At 42.9% G+C, this 14758-nt stretch overlaps 1 protein-coding gene across 2 annotated transcripts in view; it reads right to left on the reverse strand.

Annotated features, from left to right (window-relative positions):
- Nucleotides 1-1756: 1756 nt before the first annotated feature.
- NECTIN3 (nectin cell adhesion molecule 3) overlaps nt 1757-14758 on the reverse strand; it is a 109142-nt gene continuing 96140 nt past the window's right edge. For both annotated transcript variants that reach the window (XM_054973528.1, XM_054973527.1), the window contains one exon: nt 1757-3875. In XM_054973528.1, the coding sequence (XP_054829503.1) occupies nt 3699-3875 (177 nt within the window). In that variant the 3' untranslated portion in view covers nt 1757-3698. The remainder of the gene's footprint in view (nt 3876-14758) is intronic.

Genomic DNA, 14758 nt, shown 5'->3' on the forward strand with positions numbered 1-14758 from the left:
CAGAATCTTACCATTAAAAAAGGACTAGATATATCTAGTCAAATGTGAATAATGTAGAGCTACAATAATCAAGTTTAAGTGTAAATATACCCATATAAGATACATTTATAAATTAAAGTGAAAAATTATTTCCAGATAACATAAATGTATTCACAGACTTTAAATGTGATCCCCATAGACTATCACAAGGCGAGACAGAGATTTTGAATACAAGTCTGTCATAATCACTAGCAAGTATATGGGTCAGAGTCAGAGAGAGCTCACAGAAACCCCCTATTGGAGTGCTTATGGTCCTTTTCGCACTGGGACTTTAAAGCATTTCAGCATCTGTTCTGCTTCCCATGTTTGCAGGAGTTTCACACTTGCAAGGTGGTCTATGTCATGGGATGCAGTACCAATGCTTGTCCACGGTATCCCTGATTTTTCCCACTGCGGACACACCGCAATTTTATTTTGAAGCCACTGCCAAGTCACATCTGTCCCGATTAATGTCAGTGCAAACTCTATACTCCCCTTCTGCTTCTCTTCTCCCCCCTCCCTTTGTCCTGGGAGCTGATTGGTCTGTGCGGAATTAACCACTCCCACCCTCCTCAGCTCTCTGAAATCCCTTTTCACCATTTTTATCAGTAAAGCGAGATAAGGATCATAAGGCTGCTTCTCCATTGACTTCCTTCCTCCCGGGTATGCACACACACTTTTTTTTTTCTTCCAAAGCCAGGAACTATTCCTAATGTTGCTGCTTATTCCCTGCTGGCTTTAAAAGCCGGGAAAGGGTTAAATGGCTGCTTTCCCCATCCTCCCTTGAAGGTATGCGCACACTCCCCCCCCCCCCAAAGCCAGGAATGAGTTAAATGGCTGCTTTCCCCTCCCTCCTGGTGTCTTCTGCTAATACCAAAACTCCACCAAGTGTCTTTGTTTGCAAAACAAAGTGGCAGGGAAGCTGCTGGGAGGGGCAGGGGGGGGTCAAAGCAGCATTTTAACCCTTTCCTGCCTTGGCTTTTTAAAAAATAAATGAGAGTGGAACAAGCACGAAAAGTACGTTTTCCCCCAGAACTCCACCACCAATCGTCTCTCCAGTGGGCACAGGACAGCCCAATCAGCAAATACGAGGGGGGATGGGTTGCAACATTACTACGCATGCTCAAAGGTTTTTTTAAAAGTGTGACGGGAAGTGCAAAGCCCCAAAAACCCGAAACTGCACTGAGGCTTCAAAGCCCATCTAAAATGAAATACAAGACACCAAATCTAAACTGCCTTGGACAGTGTGGAACATGGGGGTGCCATGCCGAAGCCATTGTGATTGTGGCAAATGCTCATAAATGGCGGTTTAAACTGTAAGTGCAAAAAGGGCTTATGTCAGGCCCGAGATGCTGCTGCAAGTATGCTTGTCAGCATCCAGGACACAAACTATGGGAACAGCAGCTCACCATTCCTGACCTGAATAGTGTTACACAGACTCAAAACAGCTCCTAAACATTACTGCTTGCTATTACAGACAGGGAGGGAAAGGAGGACATGCCTGAAAAGGATTCATTTTGGGACATCTTCCAATTTCCTGCCAGGAACCTGAACTATTGTTAGTTTTGCTTACAGCACAATAAGACAAAATGAATCCTCCTGCTTACACACATACACAATAGTTGAAGTAAAACTGTAATCTTCCATACAATGTTTTCAGTTTTGAACATGACAAAATTAAAATAAAAAAGCTACATTCTTTATTTTTTGTTTATTTAGAACCAATATTACACACCCAAGCTACAAAATATGAACTTACATTTCAATGTAACACTAGCCATTTAACAACTGCATTTTAAAATATAGATATCAAATTATTTTTGATACTTTTTATTCTGCTCCAGATTATCTCCCTTATTCTAAAAACCCACCTATTTGTACAAGCTGTACACTCATACTTACAAACACATTAAGCAAATGTACAAGTAAAGCAAGCTACATCTATCACCAAAATCCCATTCTGCTTTATACAGCTGGTTATTAATGTATCTACCCACTTTACATAAAAGCTAAATATTAGTTCATAATTTGCATTTCTGTTTCTTGCAATCTATTCTTCTACTTACCTTGAGAAATATACTTGATAAATACTCTTTCCTAAGACCTATTTACATTTCTATAACCCACATGAAACATTTAACACAGTGCCACTCATTAAGGCAGGAAATCAAATGGAATGTAGGCTGGTAGAACAATCCACATTTCTCCAACCACTACCCTTCCCCTGTTATTGGCAGCATGATGGAACTCTCCATTTATGTTTGCAGGTCTAAAAATTAAGAGGCACAATAGGTTACGGTAAGCTGCACTCCGGAAGAAAAAGCAAATGTTTGATGCATCTTGCAGGGCATGTGTAAAGGCTCGATATAGGAGATCTTTATGACTAGAAGATTACACATAATTGGGCCAAAGGAATTAATGAAAAGTACACTGTATGGAAAATACAGTGCAATCCTATGCAGAGTTACTCCAGTCTAAGCCCATTGAAGTCAATGGCCTTAGACTGGAGTAACTCTCCATAGGATTGCACTGTTTATCCCACTGAACTGCCCATTAAATTGTTTCCCAGCCTCATCCACAGAACAGAGTAAAAACAAAAATATATATTACAGCTGTCCATTATTTTTGGTACTGTATGTTGATTTTATTCTTTTTCTTGTAGCATAAAGCCACACTCTTTTTTCAGCAGTCAAGCTGGTATTTCTGGCACATCTAAGCAAATGACTAAGAAAACAAGGTTTAAGTAAAAGAGCATTTATATCAAAGTTAAACCTGAAAGCAATGTTCCATTAAGTGACGCTGTTGCCATTGTGCATGAATGGTTATTCTACCAATTATCTTGAGCAAATGCTAATCAACGAGGGGACACATATTGCCACTTCATTAAGTAGACTATATGTCAGCATTTGGTAAAAAGAAACAAAACAGTTATTGAAAACAAGTATGTAAGGCTGCTGGTAAAATCAGCAGCATATATTTTGCTTTGTTCTCTCTGTCAGTAACATCAACTGCTACAAAATGCATGATGCAACATCATGCACTACTTCCAAGTTAAGCAGGTATACAGAAGACTTACACACAATAGAACCGATGAGATCTGTGACACACTATCCCACCTCTACCTCTCATTTCAGCCCAATTATGTTCCTGGGGGGTAGGTGGTCTTCATGAATAGCACTGTAATGTGAAGATCTGCAGCTGAGGAGGGGGGTAGTGGAAATTGCCTTCCCTCCCTTGTAGTATACAAAACAATGATATTTTTTAGTTGTAGACATTAGGGTGGATTCAAAGATGCTGTCTTATGAGCAGGAGAATGATACAGGGCCTCAATTTTCAGAAGCAATTACATGTGATTGTTAATTCTCTATGTTTAGAAAAGAAAGAATTCAGAACAATGGCTAGGGATTCTAAACTCATTTGTATATTTGAACTACAAATGAATAAATTAACACGTATTCAGAATCCTGTGGGTTTAAATAGATGACTGTGGCCAACACACTTACACAGTTGTCAAGTATCAAAAAACTCTGGTATCAACATTTTTGATCTTTGCCACTATTCCTATCTTCAATTTGTTTCAAAAAGAAAAAAATAGGCAAGTAAAAATATTTACTGAACCTAAAATAAATGGAAATCAACATGGTATACAACAGTGATTAGATTGTAAGTTGTTACGTTAATCACACATAATGTTCCCGGGGATTGATGTAAACTCTTCCACTTTCTGGATTTTGATGCTTCTTATTGCTCCAGTCTTTGCAATTCATCTGCTTGTAAGTTGGGTACATTTGCTGATGGCTGTCTTGAGCCAAGGGATTTTCATCATCATAATTAAATTGCCTGCAGTTTACCATCTTCTAAAGAAAAAAAAAAGTCTGTTACACTTAGTTTTTAATCTGTATTGATTTCTCCTTAAAATGCTGTTCTTATAATATTCAAATTTTTAAAATATACTTATTCATGTTGTGAATAACTTTAATTAATATCACATAAATAGGGATCTTAATTTATTAAAATATTTATACTCGTCTTTCACATGGCTCAAGGTAGCTTATAATTCTAAATTAAAACCACCCATAATACTATAAAACTCATTTCAATCCCCTGCCCCTGCACACAAATGGATGCAGTTCAGATTGTATTAAAAGCTCTGTCAAATAAAATTAGTCTTATAGAGCCTCCTATAATGCTTAAGAATTGTGGCCTCCTCACTGAGCCTGTTCTACAAGGAGGAAGCCCCTACAGAAAAGGACTGGGCTCTGGTAGATGCCAACCAGGGAACGTTAAGCAGGGGAACAACTATAAAGTGCCAGCAAAAGGACCAAAATCAGAACAGAAGGGACATATGGGGAACAATGGTTCTTTAAAAATATGGTTTCTAGCATCCTGAACTTAACTAGGAAGAAAACTGGCGGCCACTGTAGCTGTCATCTTCTTGTTGTTGTTATTTATTTATAGCCTGCCTTTCTCACTGAGATCCAAGGTGAATTACACACTGTAAGTGAAATATAATCAATAGCTAGGACATTCACTGAGCAAAGTACAGTAGTGGACAGATAGGACATTAAAAAACAGAATAGGGTATGTAGCAGAACATTTGATAACAAGCATAAAGCTGAGCACAGGGATGAAATCTTTCTGAATCAGAGTATCACTAATTTATATGGTATGTTTGGCAACATGGAAACTCCCTACTACGAACACATCTACATCAGCAGAAAGTACCCAATAGTGTATTGGGTAGTCCCTGTCCCTACCAAGGCATCCCTCTGAGCTACTTCTTATGACACAGCCCTCTAATCTGGGTAGAAAGCCCTCCTGAGTTTGCAGAAAGCCAGGAGAGTGGGAACTCTCCTGAACTCTTCAGGCAGGTAATTCCACAAGATGGGATCTGCCACAGAGAATGCATGCGACAGGCAGCAACTTATTTTGCTCAGTTGCAGGGTGGTATCTGCAGAAGGCCCTGTCCAGATAACCAAAGCTGCCACGATGGTGCATAAGAAGAGAGGCAGTCCTACAGATATAAGGGGTCAATGTCATGGAGGGTTTTGTAAGTGATAGACAAAACCCTGAATTGAGCCGAGTAACTGATGGGTAGCCCATGGAGTGACTGCAGAACCGAGTAATATAAACACACCCTTTGTCTACATTCAGACAGACTTCATCAACTAAAGCCACCAGAACCACCTCCATCTCATAGCCAGTCCTGAGTGCCATGGTCAATTGTGTCAAAGGCTGCCACAGACCTAACAATAGATCAAGGGCTGATGGGTCATCCAGAAAGGCATGGAGTTGCTCTACCTCCACATGCTCTATCACTTTCCCCCAGAAATGGCAGATTAGAAGACTGCCTATAATGAGACACTTCATCTTTAGCTAATTAAAGTTGTTTTTAAGTCAAGATGCAATAACTTCAGAAGTCTGAGTAAAATCCCCTCATTCAATGAGGTGTTATTTTATTTTAACCCAAAGCTCCATAGCCTTTTCCCAACATGATTTAAAAAACCAGGACAGACATGGAGCAACAGCACCAGTGGTGGATCTCATAACTCCAAGAAGACTGTCAACATCCACTGGCAAGATCAAGCTATCCACATATAAAGGATGCTTCTTACATTACCATTACCACCACTTCATATGCCTGAAAATGGGCTGTATGTTATGCTCTGTCTGATTATGGAAGAGCTCTATGCAACAGAATATAAATTCAGCCTTATGGATATTCTGGACAACAAAACTAAAAGGATGGAGTTAAAGCATATCAGTTTTAAAAGGATGATATTTGTGTCCTGGCCTACTAGCCTTTACACTGGAGTATTTTTCAAATTAGAGAATTATTTAAGAGCTGGAGAACTTCATTTTGAGGCATATATTTACTGTGCCATACAAATAGTAATTTTCCAAACTGTGAATTTGTATAGAGAAATAATTTTTAAGCCGTGGAAAATTTGGAGCAGAAAAACCATTGGTAAGGAATGTGTGGGAAACTATCAAATCCATTTTGTACCACACATGACTTCTCCTCCCAATAATATTGGTTTCACAGGGTTTCACAGGGTGTTAAACTGCACGTATTTAATAACAAAATGTGGCAAAGTAGCTTTTAAATTAACCCCAGCAGGGGGAAGCCAACAGGAGCTGGGGAGTCTCTGGTTCAGGACATGTCAGTCCAAAGGGACTGACATGTGTGAACAGGGTAATGTTGGCAGAAGCACAATAGACCTTGGGAGTGAGAGTAGGATGGCTAAGGAAGGCCATATGAGGAGACAAGGGGTCTGAGGGAGGTGCAGGGTTTTGGAGAAGGAAATGCATTATAGGTTTCTATATGCCAATGCTAGTAGCCTCTGAGTTAAGGGGGAGGAGGACAGCTTGGTGCAAAATGAAATTTAGATATAGTGGGTGTCTCAGAAACATGGTAGAATGGGAAAAAATCAATGGGATAAGGGCATCCCTGAGTATAAACTTCTATAGGCAGGACAGGAAGAGGAGTGTCAGAAGTGCTGCATTGTATATCAAAGAGGGCACAGAATCAAATAGGTTAGAAAATATTCGGGGAATTAACTCAACAGAAGCAATATGAGTGGAAATACTGGGCCCTAGGGGTTACTTAAAAGTGGGGGTGTACTATCACTCACTTGAACAAAACCTTGAGGCGGATCTTGAGATGGACAAGGAAATAAGGGAGGTGAATAAACCAAATAATGTTACTGGGTGACTTCGACTATCCTCACATTGACTGAGTAAACATGTACTCAAATCATATTGTAGAAATGAGATTCCTAAACATTATAAATGACTGTGCACTGGAACAGTTGATCACAGAGCCAGCCAGAAGGGTAGTGATTTTGGACTTAGATCTAAGTGGAGCTCATGACCTAGTGAGAGATGTACATGCTGTTGCATGAGTTGGGAGCAGTGGCCACTAGGGGTGTGCACAGGAAAAAGATTCGGTATTATTGAAGTGGGGAAAAATTTTGGAAAACCCGAATCTCAAATCAGTTTCTCACTTTGGCTTTGCATTTCCAAAGCCACTTTGGTATTAATCTGTAAGCTTCGGCCATTCTTTCCAATGAGAAACACCATTCCCATCTATCCGGGGGCCTGGGGGCATTTTTTTACTGAATAATACCAAATTTGCTGAGGACCTACTCCTAACTGTTCTCTCATGACCATCCAACTTTCATGAACTTCAGGGGGCCATGTTATGCCCCCTCAAAGAAGGTGCCCCTATCCACCTCCTATCTCCATTATTTCCTATGGGGAAAACTTGGAGCTATCCAAGGGGATGGCAGTGGCATTTTACACAATCAAAATTTTCAGGAGACATATCTCTGACTGTTGTCTCAAGACTCCCCAAGTCTCATGAAGAATGAACTTTGGGGAGGCGCTTTTAAAGCTCTCCAAATAAGGTGCCTCATCCACCTCCAATCTCCATTACTCCCTACTAGCAACAAAGCCTGTGGTAAAAAATATAAGGGGCTCTAGAAAGGGGAGGGCAGGCAGGAGGGCATTGCCTCCTGCTCCGTGTCTGATTCCAGCCGGGTGAAGGGGGGTGGGCATTGCTGCCCGATCCGCTCCTGATCCCAGCCAGGTGAAGAGGGGGACAGGGCATTGCTTGATCTCCACCAGGTGAAGGTGGGGGACAGGAATTGCCACGTGCTCCACTTCTGATCCCAGTTGGGTGAAAGCAGAGGGTGGGCATTGCCACCTGCTCCATGCCTGATCCAGGTCGCATGAAGGGAGGGTGGGCATTGCCACCTGCTCTGTGCCTGATTCCAACGGGCTGAAGAGGGAGTGGGGCATTGCCACCTGCTTCGCTCCTGATACCAGCTGGGTGAAGGGGGGAGCAAGCATTGCTTCCTGCTCTGCGTCTGATCCCCGCTGGGCAAAGGCAGGGGGGAGGGAATTGCAACCTGCTCTGCTCCTGATTCCAGCTGGGTGAAGGCGGGGGGCGGGTACTGCCACCCGCTCTGCACTTGATCCCAGCTGGGTGAAGAGGGGTGGGCATTGCCACTAAGCGAGTTTGGAAGGGATTGCAGCAGGAGGTCGGGACAAAGCCCAACCCCTGATTCAGTATCCGTAGCTCAAGGGGTGTTATCGGGCAGGAGGATAAGTTTACTACTACGTCTTCCTGCATCTCCTCATTATGCCTCCCCGTAAAAAATTGCCCCGTTTATTTCCAGTAGTATGATTTCCTCTACTGGCTCTATAGGAGCCTTCTTCTATTGAAGTGTCAGTCTCATCCCCTTCGGAAGTATCCAGTTTGGAGGGGATCTCTATGGGGTCTGACCAGGAAACTTATGATTTTTATTGTTATTTTGTTCTCCCCACCATGAATAGACTCTGCCAGTCATATGATCTCTTGCATCACGATGGAAGATTTTGATTTTGGTCTCTTTTGTTTTCTTTTCAAATTCTGCTATGAATGTTTTCACTTCCTCTAATTTCGTATCAAAATTAGTTAATACAGAATGCCCCTTAATAGATTCCTCTAGGGCCTCTATTTCCTTTCTAACATTTTCAGCCTCCACTTTAGTTTGTTCTATTAAGAGAATCATTAGGTCTGTCGAACATTTATTCAGAACTGCCGCCCATTTACTTTTAAATTCCTCCGAATCCTGAAACATCCCAGGTGGTTTGAATATGTGTAACCCCCTCGGGATCCTGTTAACTCATAAGTAATTGGTGAGGGAGGAGGCATTTAAGTCGTAGCACACTGCCTTCTTTCTAGCAAATTGTAATTGGCTCCATTCATCTCCCAAACTACTCTCATGCTCCTGATCCCAACTAGGTGAAGGCGGGGGGGGGGGGGGTACTGCCACCTGCTCTGCACTTGATCCCAGCTGGGTGAAGAGGGGTGAGCATTGTCACCTGTTCCCTTCCTGATCCCCGTCAGGTAGAGTGGGGTGGGCTTTTCCACCTGCTCCACTCCTGATCCAGGCTGGGTGAAGGGGGGATGGGCATTGCCGCCTGCTCTGCACCTGATCCTAGCCTGGGCTTCCTGCCGCAGTACACTTTCTGGAGGGATAGGCTGCCTTGTCTGGGCTTCACTCCACAGCAAAGCCCTCTGGAGGTGCACCAGTGTAGGTGGTGAGTTGTCAGGAATACAGTTTGCCTTTCATATAGTAGGATGGGGAAGACTAGGGGAACTAACCAAGGGAGCTATGTTGGGGGCATAAACCTGGACCTAAGGTGGCATTTTGCAAGCAAAATTCACCCAATTTGCAGGGAACCTAGTCCTTACCATCCTCTAAAGACCTCCCTTCACATTTTGCAAAAGAAATCTACAAAAATAGATTTACACTGTCCTCTAAAGACCCCCCAAGATTAATGAAGATTTGGCTTCAGGGGGCCTTTTATGGCCATCCAAAGAAGTTGCACCCAGACATTCCATTTTTTCTATTTTGGGAAAAAACTGACTCCAACTGCAGAAACACATGTATCATGGCTGCCATGGCCACAGGCACACTCGTAAATACAATCTCTACACTAGAGAACCCAACCGAACCAAAATGACCCCCCCCAAAAAAACCTAGGACCCTATGAGCAGGCTGACTAGCCACTCTCTATTCTATAGTGGGGGAAAATGAACCCCACTGCAGAAACACATGGATCATGCCCCCCCCCCCCCAGTCTACTATCCGTGAAACTTGGGGGGGGGTTAGGGGAGTCAGGCGTATGTCCACTGAAAAAAAATGGTTTCTTTTGCAAAATGCCAACCCCTTCCCCCTGGATTGCCCCCATAGTATTCCCCGCTACGGAATAATGAAAATTGGAAGTCACTAGAGGCACCTCCTTGGGGGGGGGGCATAAAATGGCTCCCCAAGGTCCAAGAGCCACCAAATTTGCAGGGCACCTATTCCTAACTGTCCACGAAAGACACCCCCCCCCCCCAAGTTTCAGGGAGATTGGACCCTGGGGAAGCCATGATCCATGTGTTTCTGCAGTTGTTCTGCATCCACCTAACAGGTTTTCGTGGAATAACAACACATTTTGTAAACTGCTCTGAGTGGTGTTAAGTTGTCCTGAAGGGCGGTATATAAATTGAAAAAAAATGTCAATGGGAAGTTATCCCTGCAGTCCAAAACAGTAACATTTGATTTCAAAAGAGGAACCTTTGTAAAAATGAGGGGAATAGTTAAAAGGAAGCTGAAAGGGAAACAAAAGAGAGTCAAATACCTAGAGGATACTTGCAAGCTATTTAAAACCACACCAATTGAAGCCCAGATAGAATGCATTCCTAGGTTAGAAAAAGGTACTGCCAAGTCTAAAAGAATGCCTGCTTGGTTAATGACCCAAGTTAAGAAAGCCATATATAAGCAAAATAGCTTCTTTAAAGAAGTGGAGGGTCTGCCTCATGAAGTGAACAGAAGGAAGGATAGGATCTGACAAAAGAAGCAAGTTAATAGACGTGTGAAAAGAGAATTTGAGGAGCAGAACACTAAAAGCATCAAGACAAACAATACACTTTTCTTTCAATATATCTAGAGCAGAAAACCAGCCAGAGAAGTGGTTTGGACCTTGGATGAGCAAGGAATAAAAGGTTTGCTAAAGGAAGACGGGGAAATGGCAGAGAAGCTAAATTAATTCTTTGCATCTGTATTCACTGTGGCAAGCGAGGGGATGTACCCAACCAACAGCCATTATTTTCAGGAAAGGAGTCTGAAGAACTGAGTCAAATTACGGTACTGAGAGAAGTTCTAAACCTATTAGGAAAATATGGCTGCCCCAGGCAAATTAGTGGAAATTGTAATCAAAAGCAACATTATTAGGCACATAGAAGAACAAAGCCTGCTGAGGAAAAATCAACATGGCTTCTGCAAAGGCGAGTTCTGCCTCGTCAATTCTTTGGAGTTCTTTGCGAATGTCAACAAAACATGTAGATAATGGTGACCCAGTAGACATTATATATTTGGGTTTCTGAAAGTCCTTTGACATGGCATCTCACCAAAACTTCTGGGTAAGCTTAGCAGTCATGGAATAAGAGGAAAGGTCCACTTATGGATTAAAAATTGGATAAACAACAAGTAGCATAAAGTAGCAATAAATGGACAGTTCTTGCAATAGAGGGATTTAAGCAGCAAAGTCTCAAAATTATCCACATCGGAGAGCTATTTATTTAAAATTATTTGGAATTGGGGGTTAAAGTGTAGCTGCTATGTCTGCAGATGACAGAATATTCAGGATAGTGAAATCCAAAACAGACTGTGAAAAGCTTCAGGAAGATCTCCACAAATTGGGTGAGTGGGCAACAACAATGTGGCAAATGATGTTCAAAGTTGGCAAGTGTAAGTTGATGGCACATTGAACAAAAAATCCCAGCTTCAAGTATATGCTTGAACTTGCTAAATTCTGAACTTACTGAAACTAAGAGGGAGAGAGACCTTAGGTTTGTACTAGACAGCTTAATGAAGATATCAAACCAGTGTGCCACAGCACTAAAAGCACTAAAAAAAAGGCAAAAGCAAAAAAATCAAAAGGGATTGAAAAGGGGGGGGGGGGAGGAGACCAATATTATAATACCCTGCAGAGAGCTATAGTACAGCCTCATTTGGAACGCTGTGTGCAGTTCCAGTCACTTTATCTCAAAAAGGACACTGTAGAGCTAGAAGTATAAAAGAGGTAATGATTAGGGGGTTGGAGCACCTTTCCTATGAGGAAAAAAAATGAAAAGATCAGGAACGCTTCAGTTTAGAAGAGACACAACTAAGGGGCGGACGGAGGTTTATAAAATTATGCACGGGGTAGAGAAAGTAAAATTCTTCTCCCTCTTCCAAAACATTACAACTCAAGGGCATCCAATGAAGCTGATAGGCAGTAGATTTGGGACAGAAAAAGGAAACAATTCTTTACATAATGATTAAAATGTGGAATTCATTGCCAGAGGATATCCATAGGCACAGGCAACTTTAAAAGGGGATTAGACAGATACAGTAGGTACTAGCCATGATCATACCAATGCCAGGAGGCAATATTAGAGGAGAGCCTTGTCCTCTATGCCCTGTTATTGGCCCTCCAGAGTGACTGGTAGGCCACTCTGTGAGACAGGGTGCTGGATTAGATGGACCACTGGTCTGATCCAGCAAGGCTCTTCTTATGTTCTTATGTAACAACATATTGCTTTTCTGTAATTGGTATTATTCAACGACAGTCATCCTATGTATTTTATGTCCTCATAGATCATGGAAATCTTCTACAGCTAAGCTCAACCATTTGCTAATCACTTCAAAGAGTAGTGTTCTAGTGAATGTCTGGATGTTCCCTTCCTGCTCAATTGCTCTCTAGTCCACCACAACAGGATCTGAACACCTGTTGTGGGAAATGAGGTCTAATTGCACGGCAGCAGACGAGACCACTTTAAGAACATTAGTTACAGTTAGTTTCTTCTTTGCAGTCTCTGTACAGGCACATAATGGGAGATTAGCAAGCTGCTCGACCTAGAGGTGGGAGAAGTAACAAGAAGAGGACATTTACCACTGCCCTGCGAAAACCCCATCTCTGTGCTGGCTCTTATCTCAACCTAGATACCTCAGGCAAACTCAATCTCCTCTGATCTTAGAAGCTAAGCACAGGCAGCCTTGGTTAGTAATTGGATGAGAGACCTCCAAAGAAGATGAGGGTCACTATGCAGAGGCAGGCAATGGCAAACCATCTCTGCTAGCCTTTTGCTTAAAAACCCCAGCAGGGGCTGCCGTAAGTTGGCTAAGGCATGATGGCACTTTCCATTACCACCACTCTCACAATTTGAGGGCATAGTGCTTCATGATAGATACCGGAGGCAAAATTTTAGAATTATTTTGTAAGGTCTGATATGATATCATCCAAGTCTGAACCATACCTCTAAGTTGAGTGGAGTTGTGTCTGACTTACATGGTAAATGTGCACAGGTTTCAACTTTATGTCCCTCCCCTGAAAGAAAAAATTCTACGATAAGGGCCATCTGAAGGGGACAGTTTGCCTCCATGCTGCAAGCTCTTTTAAAAAGGTGTTCCACTGGATCAAAAGTGTATGAAACAGCAGGAAAGCACAAATACGTCTGCTGAAAAAAGGGGGGAAACTGGAGAAAACAGAAAAAGAGAGACAATAGTAGAAATTAAGCTAGACTTTCTTCAGCAATGTCACCTTAAGTTCCTAAATGCTGCTGCTTTTGCAGCAGCCAAAAGTGACCAAAATGGGAAGGCCTGACTCCACTCCTTTAGGCGTGTGTTATAGCACTACTTCTCCAGGTGTGTAGAGCCAGTCAACAAACTCTTGAGCTTAACTCTAAAACAGGGATGGGCAGAAGGTCACTTGAAAGTGACCAGTCACTGTCCAAACAAAAAGTAGTAGCTCTCCATCCCTTTGCTAATGCTGAAATCATGTTCTTATTCTTCCCTTAAAAAGCTACCACAGCAGCTTTTCTCTTCTTTCTTTTGTACAAAGGAGATGTTCATACACACCCCTGCTCTGGATGGGAAAACAGCGCCAACATTCTTCCATGCACTTTTACCTTTGCTTTGAACAGGAAACTAACATGCTATTTACTTTGTCTTTTTGCATCAAAGCTTTTATTTGCCTCTTCCAAGAAAACCTGTCTCTCTGCAGGGCACATTACAATTTAGGGTAAGGTGGTGGTTTGCTTTGGGAAAATAGCAGAAGAAAGGGTTCTTCACCCAAGCAATGCAGATCTGCTCTAAAATGCTGTAATTTTTGTACCTACTGCCACTGTGCAACCACTCTACCCACTAAGGCATTGTTTTGTGCCTGGTCACTACCCTGGTCTGGGGGGAGGGGGAGTAGCTCTCAGAAATATCTCTACACCCTCCTGCTCTAGAATATTCTGAAAGATGTTCTGTGTAGGTACACAACCCACAGCGTGCCTGTATGAAGACCATTATTTATTTATTTAATCACATTTCTAGACCGCCCTCCCCGTCAGACGGGCTCAGGGCGGTTTAACAACAGCTTAAAACAATAAAAACATTATAAAAACATTAAAACATCATATCAAACAATTAAAATTGGTGGGTATAAAATATTAAAATACAGCTTTGTCCTGCATGGGTGGTGGAAGGTCTTCAGTGGTATGGCCGGCGAGAGGACAGCCTAGCCCCCACCAAATGCCTGGTGGAACATCTCCGTCTTGCAGACCCGGCGGAAAGATAACAAATCCTGACGGGCCCTAGTTTCCTCAGACAGAGAGTTCCACCAGGTTGGAGCCAGAACTGAGAAGGCCCTGGCTCTGGTAGACGCCAGGCGGACCTCCCTGGGGCCAGGGACCATCAGCAAGTTCTTAGTGGCTGATCGAAGCGACTTCCGGGGAACATATGGGGAGAGGCGGTCCCGAAGGTATGCTGGGCCCAGTCCGCATAGGGCTTTATAGGTCAACACCAAAACCTTGAACCGGACCCGGTACTCAACCGGTAACCAGTGCAGCTGATGGAGGACAGGTGTTATATGAGCCATGATTGGTGCTCTGGCAACCACCCGTGCAGATGCATTCTGAACCAGCTGCAGTTTCCGGATCGAGCCTAAGGGAAGCCCTGAGTAGAGTGAGTTGCAGTAGTCTAATCTGGAGGTGACCGTTGCCTGGATCACTGTTGTAAGGTCATGGGTCGATAGGTAGGGGACAAGTTGTCGAGCCTGTCTTAGATAGAAGAAAGAGGATCTAACAACCGCTGCGACCTGTGCCTCCATAGACAAGGACGCATCCAGGACCACCCCCAGGCTCCTCACTCTCGACACCGGTGTAAGTGGTGCT

The sequence above is a fragment of the Eublepharis macularius genome, chromosome 3, assembly GCF_028583425.1.
Source record: "Eublepharis macularius isolate TG4126 chromosome 3, MPM_Emac_v1.0, whole genome shotgun sequence".
In the NCBI taxonomy this organism is placed as follows: Eukaryota; Metazoa; Chordata; class Lepidosauria; order Squamata; family Eublepharidae; genus Eublepharis; species Eublepharis macularius.